The 25,817-nt window shown below is 41.1% G+C and overlaps 1 protein-coding gene across 1 annotated transcript in view; it reads left to right on the plus strand.

The window, feature by feature from the left end:
- Positions 1 to 25,817, plus strand: part of dntt (DNA nucleotidylexotransferase) — an 83,203-nt gene that overhangs the window by 45,580 nt on the left and 11,806 nt on the right. The window contains exons 9-10 of the mRNA XM_022743928.1: positions 5,137 to 5,385; positions 5,863 to 5,946. Of these exons, the coding sequence (XP_022599649.1) occupies positions 5,137 to 5,385; positions 5,863 to 5,946 (333 nt within the window). The remainder of the gene's footprint in view (positions 1 to 5,136; positions 5,386 to 5,862; positions 5,947 to 25,817) is intronic.

Here is a 25,817-nt window from a genome sequence, read left to right on the forward strand (position 1 = left end):
CACACGCTAATCTGCGACTTGAAGGCAGGTTTTGAAGTCTCTTTCTGTGAGTCAAAGAGAATGCGAGATGAGATCTAAGCGCCTTGCGCTCGTCCTCTGGATGCAGGTGGCTGTGTTGGCCACGGCGACCACTCTTCACATCACCTCTGAAGAAAAGACCCTGAGTTAATAATCAAATAAAAAAAAAAAAAATCTCAGCTTTTAGATCACAGTTTCAAAAGTCATGTTCACTTGACTCTTTTTTTCTTTCAGCGCTCAGAGGCAAAGCTTTGGGGGAAAGATTATCTTCCCGCTGTCCTCCTCTGTAATTCCCTCTGTAAACAGTTTTGGTGAAATAAGCTTACTCTCAGATGCTCGCTGACATTACCTGCTGTGTGGGAGATGATTACAGAGCGCTACTGGGCTAAACAGCCCCCGGCGTTGCTGAGACGGGGAACTTCATGACATCCTGTTTTTATGGTGGATTTGCGAGTGTATGTGTGTCAGACACAACGAGAGAGAGACTGAGAGAAAGCAGCGCAGCTGTACTGTATGTGCGTAGGCAGGAGGGCTGAAAACCTCATTGAACGATGGGCATCCATATTCAGGTACTTAATGGTCTGTGCAACTGTCGCCATAATGCATTAATACCTTTCTCAGGAAGGCATCAATAAGATTCAAGGCTGAGAGAAATGTATTGCCAGGAGGGACCGAAATATCTGCTGGAATACAGGAATAAGAAGTGACCTACATTTGCGGCCCTATGTATGAGATGGGTTGCAGACCTTCTCCCACAACTTGTCTGAAGTGTGGCTCGAGGGGATTTTAATTTCAGATTAGTCAGTGTTTAAATGCTTTTATGCCATCATTCTGGCCTCATTATCTAAGTGGGAGCTGCCAGTGCCTTTAGCTAAGCTTTTACAGAACGTAAAGGGAACTTTAAGAATCCCTCTCCCTGCCTATTATTGGAAGGTGAATGGTTATCTGTAATTGCAGAGGGGGAGCGATCCAGAGGTGCAGAAGAGGGTGGCATCAAGAACTTTTTGCCTGTGATTGCACGACAAACGAGTCCACCCCTGAAGATAATTAGAGGAGGGAGCTGGTGATTTCTTTGAGATCTGCTCCCTCTGCGCGTCACTCAAGGTTTTCACCGTCACCACCTTGGATTTCTCACTACCCCCTTCCCTCACTGCCCTCTGGGAAACGCTGTCCTTGTCTGATAACGTGTGCGGCTCGACAGAGGCAGGACTGTTTAGCAGCGGCTATGCTGACAAGGTGTTTAATGTTTTGTGATTAACCTAAGTCATCGGCTGGACAGGCAGAGCGGCTGCTCACTGCAGTCGCTTCCCCAATTATTGCTCTTTAAGGAGCGTGTGGCAGATTTATAGCCAGTGAGAGGAGAGTAGTATCCCAACAATTACGCCGGGCGCTGGAATTAAATTGACAATTTGTAATCTTAATCGCCTTAATACCCCTGCATCCAGGGAGAAGCATAATCAGCCAGGGCGAGGCCTGGAGCAAATCAATTCACAGACTCTGTCGTTTTCTTCGCTCTCCTTTTCTGTCTCTCCCACTATCTACTCATCCACCTATTTCTTACTTTCGCTTACAGGTTGAACGCTCTATTCTCTAACTCTCTTGCACTCACTCCATTTCACTTTTCTCTACACTTAAGCTTTGTTTCTCATCAGTGGCCCTCTCTCCTTCAACACACTGACATCTTACTTGTCAGAGATTTCCATTATCTAAGGAGTAGAACCATTTACCAGGGAATGGGCTTCAGCCATCTACCATGGCTGACTGGAGGCTCATCTCTCTATTGGATCTTACACTCAACCGTCCCTTTTTTTTTTCACCACTCCAGGCTCAAATCAGTCTGATGACAAGTCTCAGCAGATGTTCATACAGCAGTCACAGAGTCCTTTTACCGACTTACCTTTGTTCGTTTGGCATGACAAAAGTTGCATTTTTTTAAAGTTGAACTTATCCAATCGAGCTGATTTGCTCTTGATTTAATAACCGAGCAGATTTCATTCATGAATTCATTTCACAAGTATTAACATGACTTACTGCAGCTTCTAAAAGATTGCTCCTTTTGACTTTTACATTTTTTTTGATAAATACACAATCAATGTACTTAAGTGCGCTAAAACAACAGAAGACATGTCTGATAGAGACAACTGTAGTGGTTCAACTGTGGGCCTCTTTTTTTCACCATTGTTCACAGGCTTGGTAGAGATGCAACCCGATATGTTGTAAATGTTTTGTTTTTTCTCAGAGGACTTTTATGTTTTTTAGCAATTTATTTCTCTAAGCAATAAATCAGACTTATAAATCCTAATTAAAGATTAGTCGGTAATGGCTGAAAGCAGCAGCTGTTCCTATTCATTTGGCCCAAAATACTCAAAAATGCAAAGGGCATGCTTTGACTTGCATTATGACTCTTGAAATGTAATTGATAGGTTAGCCACACTCAACAACAGTGACCTGTTTTACTTATGGTTGAATGAAAGTTCTGTTGTTGTTGCCATAGATTTTTTTTAATTTTTTATCAGCACATCATTTTCATTACACTGCCTGTTACACCTGTTTGTGTTTGAAATGACTGATTATTATTTGATGCTACAGTGTCATATTTATCTGGATTTACATCCCAAAGGACACTGCTTTAAAAAATTTTTTTCATCAAACTATAAAACAGAAACTTTCATAGTTTGAGGGCAGCTAGTTTTTTTGTTGTAAGACCGTTTATTGGCCCAGGAGCCAGATTTTTGCCCACAGTCATACCAGCAGCTTTGTTAGTCTGTACTTAGGAACAGCAGCATTTGAAGCTTGATGCTAATGTCAGCATGCCAACATGCTCAAATGGTGATGTTTAGCAGATGTAATGTTTACCATGCTCACCATGTTAGATTTGTGTGTTAGATACTAACATTTACTAATTGGTAAGAAGTACAGCTAAGGTTGATGAGTGCCCCTAGTTGAGCTGATGATGGGGTTAAATGAGAAGTCATGTGATCACCACAGTTACAATTACAATTCATCCTGAGGAGCACAGGAATGTGTGTACCAAATATCTAATAGTTTCTAAGAAATGTCTCTCACAACCACAAATGTCAACCTCGTGGTGGCGCTAGGTGAAAAATCACATGTTCACCAAAGAATTCATTGTCTGGGGACCATGAATGTGTGTACCAAATCTCATGGCACAGTAGTTGTTAAATATTTCAGTCTGGGCCAAAGTGGTCCATGTACCCACCGACTGATAGACTTTCCAGAGCCACACCATTAGAATACATGAGACAGTCACATAACCCATTCACATGAGGAAAAGAAAAAAAAAAGCACTATTAATCAGACCATCCATTAGTCCACTAGGCATCCTCCTCCTCGAAATTCATCTCATTTCTCCACTCACTATTTTAAGATGGCAAATATCCAACCTCGTTTAAAGAAACATAACCTTGACTCAACCATTTTCAATACCTCCAGGCCTGCATCTAAGCTGCCTTTTATCTCCAAGATCATGAAGAGTCTGATTTTAAAGAAGCCCACAGTGCTCATGGAAAGCAATAACATTTTGTAAAAATTGCAGTCAGGTTTCTGACAGTACCACCACAGCACTGAAACTGTGTGTTGAGATTGTGAATGATCTTATAACGAAACTAAGAAACAGGGCTACGCTGCGTGATAGGGCTGTTGTGGTTAAGTACAGCATTTTGCTGCAAATGAACCCCAAGTTTTTGCTAGATTTCAAATAAAGGGCTGTACATGAATTGGTGTACCTAGGTTCAATTCTAGGTCAGACAGTGGGAGCAATTGTCATCAGATTTCTGGCAGACTGGCAAGCATAGCTTCACTGACAGTATTCATCCTGTAAAACCTTTGTACTTAGACATTAAAGGTCCCATATTGTATAAAGGTAGATGTCCATGTGTTGTTTGATTATAGAGCAGGTCTAGGTTCTATATTAATACTGTGAAAGTATCAAAGCGCTCAGTCCACAGAGAAATGCACACAGCCTGTATTCAGAGACTGAACTAGCCATCAGGACTTCTGAAAGTTTGTGGTGTCACAACACTCAGCCATGCCCCAAGCCCCGCCCACCTGGACCCACCATCCAACCTCACAGGATTTGGTTTCTCTGTGTTTACCTGAAATCTGCTATATTATCATATAATCACACAGAAAATAGTCAGCCAATCAGAAGAGAGGCTCAGAAGAGCCTCCTCTCTTCTGATTGGCTCACTGACCTGTTGTTACTAGAACTCCAGGATGAAGCCTGAGAGAGGAGATGTAAACCTACATTGAGATGGTTTTAGTTCTTAAAACCACAAACACATCTTATAATAGATACCAACACTTCAAATTAAACACCTTTAATGAAAATTGCATCACTTTTAGACAAGTGTATGGGACTGAATGTGACCAAACTTTCCACAGCTAATTTGTAACAGAAAAGAAGTTGTTTTGATTGCCTGGACAAAAGCGAATCTGTTGGTGCTTTAACAAATAACATCAAGCCACGCAGTTAAACATTTTACTATAATTGTGCCTTTTGATCCAAGTTAAATCTTCCAGTAATTGAGTTTTTTGAATACAAATAAAAAAATGAAATTGTTACTGCCAGTCAGTGACAGACATCATCATGCAGGCTGTTATATCCTCCTGTTGTCTAAATGACTGTAATACTAACAAAACATGACGTGGGTTTGGAAATATGTTATCGATCAGATTTAATTCTGATCAACACCTTAGATTTGACTCCAGTACTTTTAGCCTTCTCTGATCTAGCATGCAGACTGTGATCCTCAGATAGGGCTGTTTTTGGCTGCTCTCAAGTCAGGGGTAAAGATGACCGGGTTTTTGCTGTCAGGGTCCCTGGGTGATCACTTGAGCTCGATTGAGTGGATGCCCTCCTTAAAGTTGCTCCCCAGGACCCATGGGGATTTTTCATAATTTTAGTTGCACGACTAAAACTGAATTTAATATTTATCTTCATCCTATAAGTTTTCCAACCATTAATGTTTTAATCGTTATGGAGAATACCTTAAGGACTGACGTGTCTGGCTGATATATAGTAGTATATGAAACTTAACATAAATTATTAACTGCAGATATTCATGCCAAATTGTTTTATTTCTCTCTCTTTACCAGGGCATTTTGCTGTACTGTGACTACCAGGCCTCCACCTTTGATATGTCCAAGCTTCCCTGCCACAGGTTTGAGGCTATGGACCACTTTGCAAAGTGCTTCCTGATCTTGCGGCTGGAAGCAAGCAAAGTGGAGGGAGGTCTCAACAGTACCGAGGAGGACAGCAGGGGCTGGCGGGCGGTGCGCGTGGACTTGGTGTCGCCACCTATGGATCGTTACGCCTTCGCTCTTCTGGGCTGGACCGGATCCAGGGTACGAAGGACTGTAGAGACTCAGTGGCAGTGAGGTTGCTGCAGGTGGAATCCATGAGTAGAAAAAAATGTAGAAGATCCTCTGTTTTTAATGATTAATAATTTATTGTGTGCCAACATCATGTAATAAAATGTTTCTTAAGTGCAAGAACAACATCAGGATCAAGGTAGACTTTATTTTACCAAAAGGAGGTTTGATTTGCAGTCTGTTTCTAAGAAGTCAAACGTTGTAAACATCTAAATGACCTTGAAAGAAACTTGAAAGATATTGAAAATACACAAAGTTGAGCAAATGTATACCACTATAAAAATAACATATCTGTAATGTCTGATATCCAAAAAGCCTCTTGCTACTGACATACAAAGGTAAAAAGTCCTCCAGGAAGACAAATGCATTCATTATTTCCTTTCAATGCCATAGAAACAGACAAATGAAACAGATATTTGATTTCAGACTATTGATCTTTTTCTTCCACAGCAGTTTGAGAGAGACCTGAGGAGGTTTGCTCGATTAGAGCGGCGGATGCTTTTGGACAACCACATCCTGTACGACAAAACCAAGGTACTCAGTGCATCAGTAGATACACAAGTGGAACTGATGTCTTTCTTAGTTAACTAATAACATTAAAAAAAAATCATAAGCATAATATTTATACTAGCTGTGTAGGTTAAACATGACACAATGTTGCATGCAAATATGGGTCAAACTCTTTTGTCCAGGCTGAAATACCTCAGGCATTCATATATATGACATAATTACTATAATGTAATGATTTATGCAACAAAATATCTTATAACATACACAAAATCTTTTGTCTACTCTGTGGCATAATCCACTTCCGTGCATATGTCCACACAGCAAAAGATGCCAAAATAGAAAATAAAATATATATAAACAGCTCACCGTACAAGCTGCAAATTGAAGCAGGTAGCTGAAATATGTTTGGAATTAGATATCTAATTTAAAACATGTTTACTGGATATATGGAACCAACCAAAGAGTATATTTATTGAAAAGGGATGAGGAAGGCACAGATTTCTTTGGTAAGGTATGGCAGATCACATTTCTCTTTTTTTATTATTATTAACAGCAAAAAAAATGGCATTTCAGTTTTTGGATATGGGACCTTTTTCTGTTGCATCCTGACTTCATGATTCAGACAGGTGAGATAGGTACGTCTATTTTTACACTGAAGTCCTGAATGTCTAAGCTTATACAGTGATTTACAGCCTTGGTCACTGGTGTGCTGGTGAACACGTTGCTGTGATGCAAATTTCATTCATCACAGAGGTTTTGCTAGTGGTTGCTAGGAGCAGATAATGTTTTTTAAATGTTCATCAGAGGAGTATGTAGATTTAGGAGAGTTGTTGCTGTAAGACAACTTACAACAACTTGTACAGTTGTGTTGATCTATCCATGTTTGTTGCTATTGTTATTATGAAATAATGTAGCTAGGTAGCTAGCTGGCTATGTAGCTAAGGAAGACGATGTCCCTAGTAGGCTACCACTAGCATGCAACGTGTATTCCTAGCTAAGTCTAAGGTGCCAGTGGGCTAGTTTTTGGTAGCCTTGCTAGTTTTTCTAAATAAACCAACTGTTCCTGAAACATTTATCTAGAGCACAGGCATACATGTGGCAAAGTTTGTGCAGTATCCAGCCAGTTTCTTTATTGTTTCACCTCCGTTCCAGTTTTGACAAAGCAGTAGTCACGCTTAGCCAGACCATCTCTCTGTGCCGTCAGGCTGCACCCATTATCATTCTGCTACATGGGGAAAAAAACACTCTGGCTAAATTGCATTTCTGAAATGAATCGCGGTCGTCTTGGGCAGCGCTGAGCCCAGGATGCAGCGACAGTTGTGCTGCAAATTAGTGTCAGGGGGAACTTGGGAACATCTGTCCAAGGGGAGGCAACCACTGTTATTAAAATGGTTAATTCCCTGCAAGGAAAATGCCACAAAAAACAGTAAAAGACATATGTCTGCTATGTGGTTAAATGATCCAAATCTTCATCAAAACGTACCCTTTTTCAGCATTTAGGCTGTTAGCTCAGCAGTTGTTGTTTCCTGAAGCAAAGAGGGGAAGCGGAGGGGGAGGAGAATGCCTCATGAGATACGCGGCCAGTGGCAGCCTATATCCAGTGAATCAGACTAAAGCAGTACCAAAGTTCATCTGAAACAAACGACAGACTTGCAGCTAGCCAGCCTGCCTCCAAAATATGTACTCTCCATGTACAGTTGTACAACTCAGTAATTTGAGGTAAATGTGTATTTTATCATCAACAGGGACACAGAGGAAAGTTACTACACATCAGGATCTAGTCTAAATAATACCTGTTTGATAGGAATTACTTCTCATTCCGCCTGTCATAGTCATGCAAACAATGGCTCTATAAAAGCGTAAGCCACTGAACAGAATGTTGACACTGATGATGACTGACCGTAAACATCTTATGTGGAACTTTTCAGTCCTCAGAACAGCAGCGAGCTGTATGTGATGTGTGTAGGAGGACTGTGAGGTACTGTGGCAACACCACAAACCTTGTTAAGCATCCGAGATTTAATCACAGTACAGAATATGATGAGGTTATGCAGCAGTGGTCTAAAGAAGAGGAGAGCTGCTGCTCGGGTGAGACAGTCCTCATTCAGTCCTTTGGCAGCGGCAGCATTATCCAGGTACAAAGAGAGAGGAGCTATTGGTGACATTTATCACTGTCACTGACTGTAAATTCACATCTGTCCAGGCTCCAGTTTATGGTCAAACAACTGGAGCCGCTCACACCCTTCAAACTATTCCTTTCATTCAGATTGAAATAAATAAATGCCAGCTAATTAAATAAACATGGTTATGAAATAAGTAATGAAATAAATAAATGCTGCAATAAATATATCTCCGAAGATCAGTGCCTCACATCACATAACCCTCAGATCAATTCAATAAAATATTTATCAGTGACATTATTATTTTCAAAGCCCAGGATGCTGAAGTGGCCGTTTTATTGCCAATAACACTGTATATTTTAATGACACTCACATATCCATCTTAAATGATTTGCTCTAGAAGCAACAACCCTTACTTTACTACATGTAGGCATATGAGCAGCCAATATGTTCACTGACCCAGCCTCATTTGTTTTGACTGGCAGTTGACAGATTCACAGACTCAATTATGCATTTATTATGGCATACATTTTTCTTAATGTGTATTTTGCTGCTATTTTTTTTTTTTTTTTTTACTTAAAATTCAATAACAGGAATTCTATATAAGACAGTAAGCCTATGCAACCTGTCGCTTCCTCTCCTTTTAGTGTATTTTGTACAAAGTATCGATATCGTATTGTTACTGGAGATATCATCCTGGGTTTTACTTGGTATCGGATCAGAGTGGTCTAGTGGTCTCAGACTTTTGGACACGTCGCATTATATGTCCAGGCTGGTAGAGCTGTCGTAACAGCACACCTGCATGTTTGATGTTTTCTCCTCCTCCTCCTGTCACGACCGTTATACCAGAGACAACCGTTGGAAGGAAATAGTGGCCAAGCTCCAGCTGCCAGGTAATATTTTTCTGATTGAGCAAGCTTGTTCGTTTTTTGGCACTGGTGACTAATGTGTGTGAAAGAGGGAGAGGGAGGGACGGAGAGAGAGAGAGAGAGAGAGATAATATGAGCTTCGTTTGGTAGCCAAGACAAACCTCTACCTGATTGGAGGAGCTTTCTGCAGGTGCAGTGTGAGCAATCCGGTCGTGGCTCGACGATCGGACTGCAGGGCTTGAGCACATAAACTGTGACCTTTGACTTTACATCGCAGGCGGTTTACTCGTACAGTATGCATTGGAACTTAACACCTACATTTATGAAATTGCAGTGTACGTAGGGTATGTGCATGTCAGGGATGCTCATTTAAAATTTTTTCCCTCACAGATAGCTGACACTTTATAACCGACCATTAACCTACAAGATTAAAAATGTACAGACGAGTATAGACAAGTGTCTGTAACCCATTAAAAAACTCTTTTATTTATTTTCTTAACTTTTTTTCATAAGAAGGGGTTTATTTTTACATTTGGAAAAAAGCAGCACAAACAACAACAGAACAGGAGGATTTATGCATTTCTATATCACCAAATTTCTGTTCTCAAATCCTCTGTAAAATATACTATAAAATATACTACTATCTATCTATATAGTATACAGACATAGAGGTGGAGTATGTGAAAGACTGAATCAAAATCCACCATCAGTGAGTGCAAAGGCCATCGGATCAGTGTTTTCCACACTTCATACTATTGGGTGGGATCTTCCACATCTCCCCTCTGAGTATGTGTTTAGAGTGAATTACTGCCAAAGCACCAGTCCTCAAAGGTTATCGGAAGGATTAGGGCCTGCATGTCCAACAGCCTCAGAAAACTTTGACAAGTCATCTATTCTGTGCAATATATGTGTCGACTCTGAGCGAGCGGAAAGTTGACACTGGAGCGAGAACAACATTTTTAATAATAGCACTGTGTTTAGTGGGAGGTAGGTGGGGTTTAGCAGGCCAGACACAGTGCTCCATCTCACACACACACACACACACCTACACATACACACATATACAAACACTGCACAAGTGAATGCAGAGTATACATGACTACATCAGAGCAAGTGAACAAAACGCATCTTAATGTTTCAATATGTAAAAGCGAGCTTGTTAATGTGAAGGTAATTGCATCAGGGAGTTCATTTACACATTTCGAAATTAAATAAACCACATCTTACCTGATACTATAAATGCGCGCAGTGAAAGAGAGTAAATGTATTTGCAGCACAATTTAACCATTTAACTCTTTGCTTGCCTACAATGCTGGAGCTAATTAGGTTTTCATTAGGAACTCCTCTGTTGGAATCATGTACTGATTCTGCTGCAGGAGGGATAAAACAGTGGTTACGTTTGTTTTCCTCCAGTGTTGAAAGTTTCATGTAGTGGTGATAATAGCTGTTAAAATGGGCTGTCATGGGCAAAACAGTCGAGTCTTCAGTCATGGCACATGAGATATTTTTATCCATGCAAAGAAGTAATTTTCCACATGTGAAAATCAGTTTTGAAAACTGGTGTGATGAGCTCAGAGGGAAGGGTGACAGATGGCAGGGATTTTTACAGTTACCACGCAGAGAGCAACAAGTAAGAGAGTGTGAATTGTATTCAATGTAATTGAAGGAGCTATATAGCTACAGTTAGCACGAACAGCTGTTTATTTAGCAGTCAAGAGCCTCAGCCCTCGTTGTGTTTACCATACAAGAGGTACTGAGCAGAGCTACTTCTTCAGGGCAGATTGGAGGCTACAGTGACGCAGTATCGGAAAGTGACGAGACGGGCCAACTGGGCTGATCAGCGTTAGCTAACCTCAGTGGAAGAAAAGAAGTGATGGAAAAAGAAGCAAAACAGTAGGAATGACATTTGATGCTGAGCTCACGTTTCTTCTAGACTGGTAATTAAATGTTAATGGTAATGTTGGCTAAGTAGCAATGGCATCATTTACAAATAGCTCTTTTAGAATATAGCTAATAGCTAGTTTGAGATGTTTTTGTTTTTTTTGTCAATGAAGCCATGTGCAGTCTTTAATTCCAAGTCATTTATATGTCATATATAAGCTGGAGTTACACAACCTCAGCTGTGTTTTATCCTCATGATAGATATACAGCTATGAGACAGTGAGATATACTCCCTACCACCAAACAGACCCTTAGACCCTAAACTCACAAACTTAATCAAGGACTAAAACTATTTTGGCCATTTGATTTTGTATTTCCACCACATCTGAAGAGCTGAGAAAATGAGGCAAATTAGATCGATAAGACATTAGAAGTGGCTTTGTTTGAGAGGCCACGTTTACAGAGTCACTTTGTTGTTTTTTTGCTTGTTTAATGATGTTTGATTGTGACATACAGAGATGCTCTGTTGTTTTATTTGCTTTTCAGTACGTTTTGAGCCAATTATTCTATTAGCCTATTGACAGAACATTAATAGCAAACAAATTTCAATCAATTAGTCATTTAAGTCATTTATTAAGCAAAAATCCACATCCTTGCTTCTCAAGTGTGAAGCTCTGTTTTATATTTTTTATAAACTTTGCGTGATTGTTTGATTCATTTTTGATTATTACTATTTCTAGCCATGCAGAGAAATCATTTTCTTAGAATCAGTGGTGACAACAGGTGTGATGAGCTCGGAGAAAAGGTTGACAGATGGCTGTGATTTTTACAGTTTCCATGGAGAGAGCAGCAACTAAGCGAGTTTGAAAAGTAAGCAATACAACTGAAATATATCTAAATGCGGACCAAACATATAAGACACACACAAGCTGGTTCGACATGTTTTGATAATTAAAGCCACGCGCAGTCATTGTGTTAAATCTACACGCAAGTCATTTGTATGTTGTACATCAGCTGGAGTCAGCTTTCTCTCATCCTCACGAATCTGACAGCGAGGAGTGAGATACAGTCCTGAAAGTGGCTGAGTGTAAACTTAAAAAAGATTGACATGACTCTTCAGCTGAAGAACTCATTAATTCAGCAGGGAAAAAGTTTATAGCAGTGGCAAGACGACAACAGAAATTCCAGGGAACCATCAATCTTTGTGACAGGCATCTCCAAAGCTTGTGTTTATCCTATCCATGTGACTATTCATTGCATCCTGTAAGGCAGCCCCGTCTCATTTCCAATGCATAGGGCAGAGCGGCAAGCCGTTTGAGTTGCGAGCGGAGCGGGACAAGGGTGTAAGGCGTATCATTGCACGGATCGACAGGGGAGACACCCTGTCACTGTGATGTCCCGTCAGCGGCTCCCTGGGGACAGAGGTCAGAGTCCCCGGGATCACCGGGTGGCAGCATCCTGACAGATATTATACACAAGCAGCCAACTCAGATGGTGTTTATTCAAATGCAAGGACAGAGCCAGGCTTGCTGACAGAGCAGCCATCCGTGCACTGGAGTGGACTGGAGGGGGGATATCACACACACAAACACACACACTGGAGTCTAACAGAAATGTTGCATGTTGGAGTTTGATGAAGTAAGAAAGTATGTCAAGCTGTAGATTCTATTAAGTGTGAAGAGGGAGGAAATGTGAGAACAACGGGAGATTAGAGCAGATAACTATCAGCTTTTGAGGACTTTGAGGATTTTAAAAGTGCAGTAAAACAGCCCAAACTATTTATGCACACGCACACACACACACACACACACACACACTCGCTCGCTTAAGCTGTGCCATCAATTCCCAGGCTAGTTTCAAGGTCAGCAGACAGCTTAACGTGGTACATTCAGACAGAATCGCACGACGGTGTGACCCGTTTTTCATTCCTCGCTCCACATCACAGCCGTAATTAACGTAATGAAGATCAATTAACTGTCCTGGTGTGCAAAGCTGACTGTTCGCCTTGGACAGGAGAGGAGGAGAGTGTCTCCTCCTTTGTGTCCGCTCTCATCGCTGTTAATGGGTTGGATGTATGGCTCAGGACGACACGAGGATGGTGCTTTCATCTTTTTTTTTTCCGTGTTCTCTCTAATTGGCCGGAGGTTTTGGAGAGCTTCGGCCCTGCTCGTGTGACTGGTGTCAGAGGAGCCGGGCGGCGACGAGGACTGATGTCTGCTTTAAGTGGAGGCATCTCAGCTAAGGACTAAAGGCGGTCATTTAGAGGACTTTAATCTTGTGCACTTCAGACAGGCTCTCAATGGGTACAAGCTGGTCTCTGTCTTATTATAAAATGCTTAAAAAAAGATTAGAAGGCTATATTCAAACTAATGATCTCCTCCCAATTAAGAACAGACTCAGGAGGAATCCTTGAATCGCTGTGGGACGGGGGGGGATTGACAGCTGTCTCACACAGAAACAATGACACAACAGGCATTTACCACTGTGATTCAGTTTGCTTGCACCGGGCAGAAATGATGTCATTTGGACACAGGTGGCATCAAAAAGCAGCAGTGAAATGGCTGAAGGTGCAGGTTCTGGTCCAAAGCAGGAACATATAATACAAACCAATTACAGGGAATGACTCCACAAAGCAAGGCTTTATGGGTATCAGGAGATGGAAGATGGGGGGGGGGGGGTCAGCTGGACTTCCTCGTGCTCATAAAGCCTTGTACAACAAAAACAACAAACTATAAGCTGTTTTGAGAATATGTGCTGAGGAGCACCGGCCCCAGCTCTTTGATAGTAAACATAGTTATATTGTGATGCTAAGTTTGTTCTGCCTCAACAATTTTCCTCAGTGCTGCTCGTTTTTCCTCCTGCTGCCAAATCCTCCAACCTCACAGGATGACAAGTTAGCAAACTTTCATACGCAAATCAGTCACTTAAAGTCCATTTTGTGTTTTTAATTTAATATATATACCACCAACCCTTATATTTTTTGTGGCCCAGGAACCACATTCAGGTCCTTGTTCCTCTAATGTCAAGCTCTTGCTGTGGAGAAGTTTTCATGTACCTGGTGAAACATAACTGACAAAACACAAAAATGCAACACAGGAAATCTTTTGGCACCTCCACTCAAGTGGAGTTTGCGTTGGGACACCCTGCCAGCAGTAGCTGACCTCTAGGCGTCCTCTGAAAACACACTGCCGGCCAGCATCGGTATCCGGCCGCCACAGTTGAGCTTTAACTGAAGTGCAGGTCTGAGGGAGTGGTGTCGGCCGGGGGAGCTGGTCCTGGGATAGAGGGAGGTGGGAGGGTTCAGCGTGTGTCTGTGTGTCCTCTGCTGTAAGTCTGAAGGTTTGTGATAATTAATATGTGTAGTGGGCTTGATGAATGAGGACAGGTGGAGGATTTCATCATGCCTAGACAGACTGACTCCCTCCCCGGGCAGGAGGGATCCATGACCTGCCCAACACCTCGAAAAAACACACCCCTCTATGTGTGGCAGGATCTACCCTTGAAACTGTGTGTGTGTGTGTGTGTGTATGCTCAGCGGTGCAGCTCAGGTGTTCCCAGGCTGCAATCCAACCTGTACACCTGTTAAAAATGTGTTTCGTTGCCGTCTTTTTGTCTGCCTATTAATGCATACTCTCACATGCTATGTGCATAAAGTGAGTTATATACTGTGAATATGTGTGTGTATCAGTATGTGTCTTTCTCAGAGGGTAATTACTCTATGTCATGTGTAGGAGTGTGATTAATGAGGTTCTGGTCAAAAGGCTGTGAGCATAGATGTCCTGGCTTTAGTCCTGAGGCACAGTTACTGATATGAGAGGACCTTTCATACTCTCTCTCCACCTGACAAATCTCTAGCTCTACACCACACTTCAGTAACCCAGTGTTAACCAAAATACAACAATGCCTATGTAAGATCTGTTGCGAACAATAAGAAACTTATACCGTAGGAAATAGAATATAATTAAATTAGAATTATAAAATCTACTTCATACATCTATAAAAATAAATATATAAAGAATGTTTTCTTTTTCTTCCTATTCTTTTATTGCACTTAAAGGTATAATATGTAACTTTTCTGCATTAGAATGTATAAAAATGACCTATATAGTTTATTATGAACTAACATTGTCCCAAATGTTTTCAGCAATTTTCAAATTTCAGAAACCTCAATGTTTTTACCAAACTTCTAAGACTAACAAACTTTTAGGAAAGAAAAAAGAAAGAACGAAACTTGCTCCTACTTACAGTGAGCAGCTCTCAAGTGATCACATGATTAATCACATGTCTGCTCGCAGCAGGAACAGTCAGAGACGAGGCTTAACCCCACATCTGGCCCATTATCTTTTCTTTAAATCCCCAATTCTTTTTTGTTACGTGCTCTCTTCTGCAAAAGTATACTGTAGATGATTTTACTCCAAAAACGTGTCAGAATGTGTGTGCTCACCTCTGCCGTGCTGCAGCCATCTACTCTCCACCGGTGCAGGAGGCCTCTGGAGCGCCTAAATTTAAAAAGAGCATTTTCACATCATAAGAAATTTCATAAATAGATTTCATTTCTTACAGCTGTGTCAGACTAAAAGTGAAAGATTTCTATCTCCCATAGTCCCAAATGTAACCATTAGCAGTTTGATAAATACGGTGCCAGACCAAAACCAGTTTAATTTTTGATATTTTATTCACTATTTTTGTCATCTAGCCTAAGAGTGTTATTAAATACTAAAACTTATTTTCTAAACCCACAAACTCTAAAGTGAAATTCCATGATTTTTCCATCATTAGTAGGTTTCTGGCTGTATTATGTTATTTAATGACAGTTGTAGCAGTTAAAGACGCTCAGCTGTATGTAGAATATCTGGGGTGAAAGCAGCACAAACTGTGTTGGTTCATTTCTTTTACAGAAGAAAAAAATCACATAGTGAAGAAGAACTTTTGAGTGGTGATGTACTGTAGTTGCAAATAAAACATTTTCTGCTGTGCACAGATTTGATTAACAACCAGTGGCACGAAGGTCCAAGAAATTGCTTTTAAATTTTTAACATAACTAAAGGAACATCATTTTCTGTATTGTTCAATTAATTTTCCCTGAAAAGCGTAAAAAATGTTAAGTAAAAGTAAAGACAGTTCTGTTATCCTCAGCATGTTCCTCCACTACTTCCTCTCTCCATCTGGCCACCGGGGTAACACGAAGCTCACTGTCAAATTACAATATCTTGGATGTAGAGTGCTCACAGCTCTTTCGACCCCCCACCCTCCTTCAGCCTCTGAGCAGTGGATGAGTGGACAATAACAGGGCAATTGCACTGGGCTTTGGGGAGCGGCGGTTTTTCGAACGCTCCCTCGACTGGCGCTCACGCAGGCGGTGTTTGCACTGAGGATGGGAGCCACCTGGAAGGAGGCCCCTCTCAGCGAGCACAGGAAAGGGGAGGAGAAGTTTAATTTAGCGGATGGTGGCACACGGACCCTCAGGGTGTCACGTACTATAACGCACACACTCGCACACACCTGAGCGTACGCTGTGACAGACAAGCGAGCCAAGGAAGGTGCGGTCTCTGTCCTCAAAACATCCCAGTGGCGGGCTGGGAGAGCTGCGGAATTAGGCTTTCATAAATGGAGTGATGTGTGGAGTGGAAGCGGGGCGGGTGGAGGTGGGAGGGGGAGGGGGAGGATTGTTCACAAACCATTCACATTTGCAAGCTTTTCATCTCGACCTTGGTGGCAGGTCTGTTCTCGTGGATTTTAATTAACAGAGGTAGCTAAATAGACCTGGCGTCGCTGCGTTTGACAGAAGAGACATAGATTGTGATGTTTTCTCTTTTTCAAGGTCACAAGTTATTTCCCATTCATTCAGCGCTCGCCGTGCGACTATTAGCTTTCAACCCAGGTTCATCAAATTGTATTTGGTGCAATAGTGAAAGTATCTTTTTTTTACCGGTGATCATACAAAGAGGAGGATTACAGTAAAAACAAATCAAAAAAAGGAAACCACACACATGGCTGCTGAACTACACACTAATTTGTGCACCTATCTTAGCCTTTAGAAGGATATACTGCAGAGGCACCATTCTCTAGAATAAATGAGAATAGTGGCATCACCACCACCAACCTCTCTGCCTGTGATTATAAAAGAATAAATATGATCCCATAGCAATTAAAAGCATGCAGCGATTTCATGCTACTTTATCATCATTTCTATTTCCTTTATAGACCTTTAGCTGACAGTTTTAATCCAATGCATTTTATAATAAGCAATAAAAAAGCCTTAAATTATTCCTGTTCATTGCCCACATTCTAAACAACCAATAGGAAGGAGAGCAGGAATCACATTGCTAAAATAAGACATGTACCCAATTCAGCTCATGTGTCCTCATGATATTAATATGAAATAAAAATGAGGCGGGCTGAGTGTAGCCAAGGAGGTGGAAGCCGGAGGGAAAGTTAATTTTTTTTCTTTGTCTTACACAGATACAAACAATATGTAGAATTTCATTAAGCACACTAAGTGGATTACAAGTTGTTCCATTGTCACTGTTTATTATTGCGGTAGTAGAGTTTTCCAGGAACATTACACTGGTAATTGCTACACTGGGTATTTTATTTTAGGGAACAGAAATTGATTTAAAGTTTTTTTTCTTCTTCCTTTCCCTCTCTTCCTCTAGGCTTCCTGCTTGTTTGTGGATGGTTTTATTATTGGGGCCGCGGTTTGTTAGTGGTTGATTTTGCAATCAGTATTGGATTGTTTGTTCTCTTTGCTTTTAACCCTTTCTCAGCCACATGAATTGTGGAGAATAAAAAATGCATGTGGGTGCCACAGCTTCAGTCTCAATATCATTTATAGCTTTTAAGGAACTGAAATGACCCAGATACAAGTATTTTTAAGGTGTAAAGGCGCGCTGTGATGGGAATATGTTGAGGCATGTAGTTCCCCTTTGGAGGTGATCAGGACTGGTGTGTATAAAGACACTCAGAGTAAAATGTTGGTCTTAAAGTATGCAAATTTGTAATGTACTTCTAAGCAGATATAAGTGTTTAGAGGTTTTCCTGCATAGAGAATCAGGAGGCAGCCGCCTCCGTCAAAATTTCGTGCCGCCTCCAGCTCTCGACAAATTTTGACAGGTGTCTTCATGGAAAACACTGTTTTCTAACAAGCATTTCACCCGGTGGATTTCTAACTGCAATTGCAGCATTGCATTACACTGTATCGTAATCAGCACAGTGCACTGAGAAAGGCGCTGCCAAAACTATTTTTCCCCTACAGCAGTTATGTCTCAGCCAGCAGCGCCCTTATGTTTCATGGCTGTTCAAACAGGTGAATATTATTTCTTTTGCATCCAAGCGTCCAGTTTCTTCAAAAGATTCCCTAAATTACCGTTACATCCCATCAGTGTAATGTTTTCAGCTTTGCAGACATGGCTCATAGAATCAGTGATTACTTTATGTGGCAGGCTCGCAAAGAGGAGAAACATGAGGGCAGGTGAAACAGTGCAGACATCATCCATAGTTGGACTGACCATAGGGAACAACATGAGAAAACCAGTCCTCTCTGTGTGCCTGTCATGCGGGGTATTATTCAATTTTAAGAAGCTAGCAAAGGCAAAGCAGCTAAAACTAGCTCCACACTATTTTACCTCACCTGTGCACGACGGCTACATCGCTGAACTGCTGCTGCAGCTTGCGCGCATGTGTGTCCACACTGCCAGTGTTTCTGTCGTGCCTTGGATCATCATGGCATCAATAATAATAGCAATCATCCATCACTGATGAGCGGACTCAAGTGAAGTGAAGAGTCGTAACCAGAAAGCAATCTCATGATTTTTGTTTACACCCGTTCAGAGTGAAAGAGCAAAAGACAGAGAGATCGATGTGCAGAACCACAGATATTGTCTTTTTCATTTCACACATTCTTCATTAACAACAATGCAACTCAGCTGCCCCCCGTTCAGTTGGAGAGTCAGGTGTGTTTTGATAGTCTTTTGTCTTCAGCTCCGTCCGGCACTGACTCAAAAGACATCACTATAAGATAATATATATAGTATAATATATATAACCAGCTCCCTCTGGAGTTTAGATAAAACTTTTACACATGCCTCAGAACTTCCAACACCTGTAAACTGACTTTGATGTTTAAAATTGATAGGGTTCCCCTTTAAACTAACAATTTTAATTCGACAATGTTTTCTGTGTATGGGAACCACTGCAGTCTTTTATTATCAAATCCTAAAATGATTTCCTAATTTTTATGATTACATCCCAAATAACAAATATCTCTTTTATCAAAACAACTGTGGGGGCAAAGTTCTATATTTTTACCATTTATACGTCATGTCTTATGTTTACAAATACCAGCCCTCGAACAGAAACAGCCGCACCAAGAGGTAATTCATATTTGTTTTAGTGAGTGAGAATCCATCACAGTTGCAAGTTCCACTGTCATCACTGTTTGGAGAAATATCATCAGAACACTTCATTGGCATGGGAGTGTAATGTATATGTCGTCATTGTTAGTGGAAACATCCTCACCGTGGGCAGAACAGTTATCACTGTGGGCACAAATATTATCACTGCAGATAGAAATGTCATCACCATGGGTATCATTGTCATCACTGCAGGTAGAAACGTCATCTCGTCATCTCAGGTAATAACATACTCACTTTGTCCCCTACTCCTGGTCACAGATGGGCGATTATCATCCCTGGAGCCAACAAGAAACTCACAAAAACATCACCCTGTGATGTGACAGCACTGTCCAGGCAAAACTGGGCAGTTATAAAAATAGAGCAATATACTGCATGAAGACATCTTGGAGCAGAGGAGAGCTGGATGAGGAGTAGCTTCTTAAGATGGGATAAGACGGCAGGATTTAAAGAATCTCAACATATCTCATATTTACAGACTGTCCGCTCTAGGTTTCTCTCATAAAACCTTGTCTTATGTTCCAAGAGAAGCTCCCACCTAGCTGTGAGATAAGGACAGGAAAATTATAGGTTACAAGATTAATTTGGATTTGTAAATAGGATTTGTAAAATTGGCCCATCTCAAATGTTGCAAACGTGCATTCTTGGAACGTGTGGTTACAAACCCAAAACAAGCGTGGAGCTACGCCAGCAGTAAAATCCTGCAGTAGTCATAATTTGGAGGCAGGAAAGTGAAGTGAGAAACATGTGGATGACAGAAGGAGGTGCAGCTGCGGAAACCAGGGGCTGGAAGCATTCTTAGTGTTCGCTGTTGAGACGATCAGCTTTTCCTTCTAAAGCCGGTGCTCACTCTTGTTGCTGTGACGTTCTGATTCAGTTTTGTTTTTGTTTGGTAACATCATGATGCTTTTACTTGCTGTTGGAGCTAGTGTCTGCTTGAAATGAAGAGTAGTTCAACCATGTATAAAAGCAGAAGTATTTATATCCGTTCCAAATGGCCACACTTCAAAATTGGGTGAATCGTCCGTCACAGGGGTAAGACGATGTGAAATGTGAAACTGGGGACAACTGCACACACTTTTGAACAGTTTATCCTTTAATGGTTTAAAAGAGTTGCACTCAGTTTACACTCAAGAATAGAAAATCTTTCTTTTTAGTTTCACGAAATTGAGGATGTGCAAGTTTGCGATTTGCAGATCATTTCCTCCTCTGTTCATTTGTGTGAAAAATCTAATCTTCTCGGAATCACAACCCAAATATGAAACACGTGTTAATATAATGCAGTGCGACCATAGTCTGTATATTAAGATGGAGAAGAAGAAGAGAAGAAAAGACATGATAGAGACAGAAGTGAAACAATAGGGTTGTTTTCCACCACTGGAGACAGCTCTTAGCAAGTAAAGGAATAAAGTCTGATGCTGAACAGCGTCTCTAAACTGGTAAAGAAACAGCTGTTAATGCTAATGCTGGCTATGTAGCAATAGCAAAAATTACAAAAAGCTCACTTTGAGACAAGACAAGACAAGACAAGCTCACTTTGGCTAAGATTTAGCATTGGGTAACACCTGTTGCTTTATTGAGCAAGTAATCATCATCTTCTGCTTCTTTGTCTGTCAGTATAACGATCAGTTTGTAAAAAGCCAACACACTTTCATCATGTGGCGTGACAGCTTGATAGATCGTTACATTTGACTCAGTTAAACCGATTCATGCTAAGAAGGTGAAAACATTTTTTTTTAAAACATTATTGAGAGCAATTATAATTTCCAGCACCTTACCCTCAGTTCGTACTGTTAACAGCTAATTATTTTAATGTTTATATGAAAATAAATGATTGTAGGCTGAATACATTGTGAGTACTGTCTGGCCAACCTAAATTCCAAATTACATTCATAGACAACTAGTGTTAACAAGTTACCCTACTGATGCTAATGTTGTGAGTTTTAAGTTAGGCTAAAGTTAGCTTGCTAGTTAACACAAGTTTGCAGACAAAAATGGCCGACTGACAGAGAAGAAGATCCCTAAGAATGTCTGTAAGAACGGCTGACTGCAGCATCAGGTCGGTTTACAATGCTGCCAGTGAATCATAAATGAAAATGTAAATGAATTAATGTCGTCTCTCTGAAGCTGCTAGGATCAGGCTGCTCCCCCAGCACATCTAAGAGAGTTTTGACAGCACCTATCAATCACAGCTGTCAATCAATGCCGAGCCACACCCCTTTGTATATCATCAAATAACATAACATGAATAAATAAAGTAGAAAGACAGGCAGCTCTTCTTGTGGGAAAAAAAAAAAAAAATCAGAGGTCCACTTTAATATACAAGGACACTAGTTTGCCGAAATACATTAGGTAATTGTGGCTGTGATCATTACTGGGGTAAAGGTCAAACACTACCCACATTCGTGCTTTGGACAGGATTAAAATCAGTGATCTGTGCAGGTAATGTTAAAATCACCCCCACATCTAGAGAAATAAACCCAGTCTGAATGGAGCTAAAGTTTTATATGCATACTTAACCTAACAAAACAACAACAAAGACCCTGCAGAAACGTGCACCCTCCTTCACCCTATGTCAATGTGGTCCAACACTAACAGATTCATGCAACAAATGTGTGCAATTTCCACACAATACTGAAGAAAGGATTACTGTGACTAGCTTTTAAGCCTGATCTGGCAGATAAAAACCGCTGTGTCAGAAAGGTGAGTCTGAGTATCACAACACTGTAGAGCTGCTTGGCTTTTGGAAAGTGGCAATCTCAAAATGTTGGTTATAAGGGGGGGACCGCCACTGGAAGATGAACATGATAGGTGTTGGGTGGCTCGGGGTCATAAGAAGTAAGATAACATCACAATACAGTTGTGGGATATAACAACCAATTTGCCCTGGCCAACACAATCTCCTGATGTCAGTCCCTTAAGATTGCACACCTAGGGATGAACTTGAATGAAGCATCTGTAGGAAGTAGCTAGGGTAGAAATAAGGGACACCCGTTTGATACTTTTTCTGAAGCTAGAATTTTTTTTTTTTTTTTTAATGTGTAGGCCATGTTTATGAATGATTTAGGATAGAATTATATCGTTATTTATGTAGATGTTTGAAATTTGTTACTGTATAATATAGGCTAACATAGACCATAAAATAGCCTACATTTGGCAATATACAATTAATTAAACAATTGGCTATACCACGTCTGCCTCGGGGGAAGTCAGGGGTGTAAGGAATTGAGCGATTCCACTTACACTGTGTAGTCTGCTCTTTAGCTGCCTGGACATGGGCAGCACCTGCAGCCTGCTGTTTCAGATCACACATCCCTCCACGGGCGACTGAAAAATCTGTATGCGTCGCCAGGGACAGAGCTGACCCAGCAATATTCTGTCTCTCATTCAGCCCTAAATCTCGACAGCCTTGTACGTTTCACTTGTGGACTTTCAGACATTTTTACCAACAGACTGAGGGTAATGCCATCATTACCTGTAGAAGGTGACCACTGATGCTGACGTCATGTGACGTGTATTTTCCCTACTGCTCTCCAATCCACTTGTAGGCTATAACTAGCTTGGTCTTACTTGACAGTACATTATTCACAGCACGTTGAGGACAGTTTATAAATGAAATGACATGTACAAAAATACAGGACAAATTACAGCATTTTATTTTGAAATACAGGACGATCCTGTATTATAGCTTCAACCCAAGAGGCCAGTATGTGTTCTTTTTTACATTTGGCTGTAGTTTTGACAATACTATAAAAGAGCAACAGATAACAGTAGCAAGTGTCAGTGTGCGAACATACAGTCTATGGGTGTTCCACATAGCGCTGCCCCTAGAGGCCTGGAGCACTCCCATTGTGTTGTCTGGATATGCAGCGTTCTTTCTGTTGCATTTGTTTTGTGGGTTTGTGTGTTTTTGTTGTTGCATGGTTTCTGTACATGCAACGAGTTTGCTGTTTACTGTTTCTGTTTTGGCTTCCTGCAGCTCGATTTTTCATTTGCTGCACGTTTCCGCTGTTGTATTTGTTTTGTATTTTTACGTGTTTTTGAATCTGCATCTTTTCTGAATTTGCAGCTCGTTTCTCCTAATGGAAGTGTTTTGGGCCGTTGCAGCAGGTTTACCCTTGTCGGCCACTGTAGGTGGCAAACCTAGAAGTAGCATCCACCAACATCAGCATCGTCAACTCTTACGTCTGCATGACGGGTTTACACGTGGTCCATTTCTGAGTCACTGCCATGATGTGTGACAGTATGTCAGGACCAAAAGTGGTCATAAGTGGAACTGAACAAGGCTTTCTGACGTTCCACACATGTCGAAGAATAGATTCTTTACCTTGTCACTGTAATGACAATGGTGCAATAAAACAGCAAAGTCTTTGTGAGTAAAGTTTTCCGCCGTTATAAACCTCCTCGCCTTTTCACATTCCGTGCATAGTTCTCATCTAAAGTAGGATCTATTCAATACAGACTACAAAGAGTATAGTACCACCGAGAACACAGATAACAGCAAATACAATCAACTTGTTCATTATCTGGATAGTATATCCTGATCCAGATTGTGTTTTAAGGGGTGTAAATGAGGTCTTGTATGCTTTCCAAGAAAGCAGTTCCATTAGAACAATGTAAGTGCTTTGTTTAAAGGCACAGCAGTTGGTAAAAGAAGTGAGACAACTCTTTTACTTCTGCTTTCACACATACCCATGCAATCCTTAAACACATCGGAGACCTCCTGGTTTCATCACTTATCACGGCACTTTCTGCTGCATGTTATCTGTGATAGTCATTTGCTTCATGTCTGTGTGTGGGTGCTATAATCACAATCTCCTCTACATGGCTGCAGTGTCTTTGTCAGTGTCTGTCCATGTTAATGCCGTGGGCACGCAACAGGTCTGGGTGTCTTCTTGAATATATTCTGATTAAAAACCCTGTTCACCTCTGAGGGAGCTGCCACTCCGCATTACAAAGTCAGGAGATTGCTGCACATATTTCTTATGTTTCTTTCCTGCCAGTCAAAAAAAAAAAAAGGTTCAAGGAATTTTCAATTTCAGGGATTTGCTTTGATCATGCCAGTTTGGACGTTTTCTGTATCCCTGAGTTGGTCTTGAAAGGCTCTGACTGTAAGATGGAAGCCAAATGGAATGATTGCAGACAGGTAAATCAGCGTGGATGCGTGATGGACTATACAGCGACAGCATTCACTGACTGTACTGTGATGGTGACATCTCACTCCACTCCTGGCAAGTCCCTTGTCATAATTTATGCTCTACTGTTGTTTGGAGAAACACATTCAAATCAATGCTCGATGCTTACAGTTTTATTTTATTAGAAGTCCATATGTACATATAATATAACTGGCTCAGAACCTGGCTTCTGATTGGCTGTTTTTCTGAGTGATTGAATAAAAATATAGCAGATTTCAGGTAAACACTCAGAGAAACCAACTCTAAGCTTGCATGGTGGGTCCGGATGAGCTGGGCATGGCTGAGGGCGGTTACTGCTTTGTTGTGACATCACAAAGTTGCAGAAATCCCTACAGCTCATTTTAAGAGTGATTCCAATGTCATCATAGTCATTGAAAATTCAAGATATTTATGAGCACAAATGTGTGAGAACCCTCCCTTCCCCTGTTCGCTCCAACCAACCAAGTAATGGCGCCCCTATGATAACTGAACATGCAAATATGGACATTCATTTCAGGATACAGTTGCCATGTGACTGGGTCATTCCACATAGAGGTCAGAGAAACAATTAGGGGACTTTAATAGGAATCACTGGGGAGTGTGAAGTGGGAGGGCTGCTGCAATAATGGTGCACGGAGGAAGCCTAGCATCACAGAGCCAGTTAATAAATGCTTTAGTTTTATACTGATTCGCTGGTTCGATGATAACCTTTGTTATTTTTTTTTTTCTCTTTGAGTTTCAAATGTTTTTTTGTTAGGTTTTTAGTACAGCAGTGAAATGGCATTTAATCGGAGTAAGAAAAGGTTCCAGAAACATTGCTTTCCATCAGGCTTCTCAGTCATGCTGTTCACGACCATTATACGCGTTATGCGGCACACAAAGAACAACCAGTGAAGAAACAAGACGAGTCCACAGCAGTGCTAGCAGCTCTGTGAGGCTGTACTTTGGCACAGCAGCGCTTTGAGCTAAACACTAATGTCAGGATGCTACTGAACATGCTGGATTCAAACTGAGTGTCATGTAAAAACATCAGTGAACTGGTAACATGTGATGTGCTTCATGAAACAGTGCTGACTTCCACATTCTGTTGGTGGAGAAGATTTTGTTCATTGCCTTTGTTCATGGGGCAACCAGGGGCAAAATGCAGTATCACAGGAGAGGGGACATTTCCAAAAAAGAAAAAATCTGCTGAAAATTGTAATTGATGTTGACAGGAAAAGTATATTTTTCAATGCAGTAGTTGCCTAGTGAAGCTTTCAGAGGCTGGCATGTGATGCTTGATGTGTGAACGTACGAAGGGAAAGGCAAACAGTCGTGACAATAAAACAAAGGAGAAAATGAGAGAGAGAGAGAGACTGATAGAGACACATGAAGAGAGCGAAAGAGACAGGATGGCTCTGCTGCCTTTCCCGCAGACTCTTATCCCTGACGAGGCTGTGT

Source organism: Seriola dumerili, unplaced genomic scaffold (genome assembly GCF_002260705.1).
Source record: "Seriola dumerili isolate Sdu_G_001 unplaced genomic scaffold, Sdu_1.0 BDQW01000073.1, whole genome shotgun sequence".
Classification (NCBI taxonomy): Eukaryota; Metazoa; Chordata; class Actinopteri; order Carangiformes; family Carangidae; genus Seriola; species Seriola dumerili.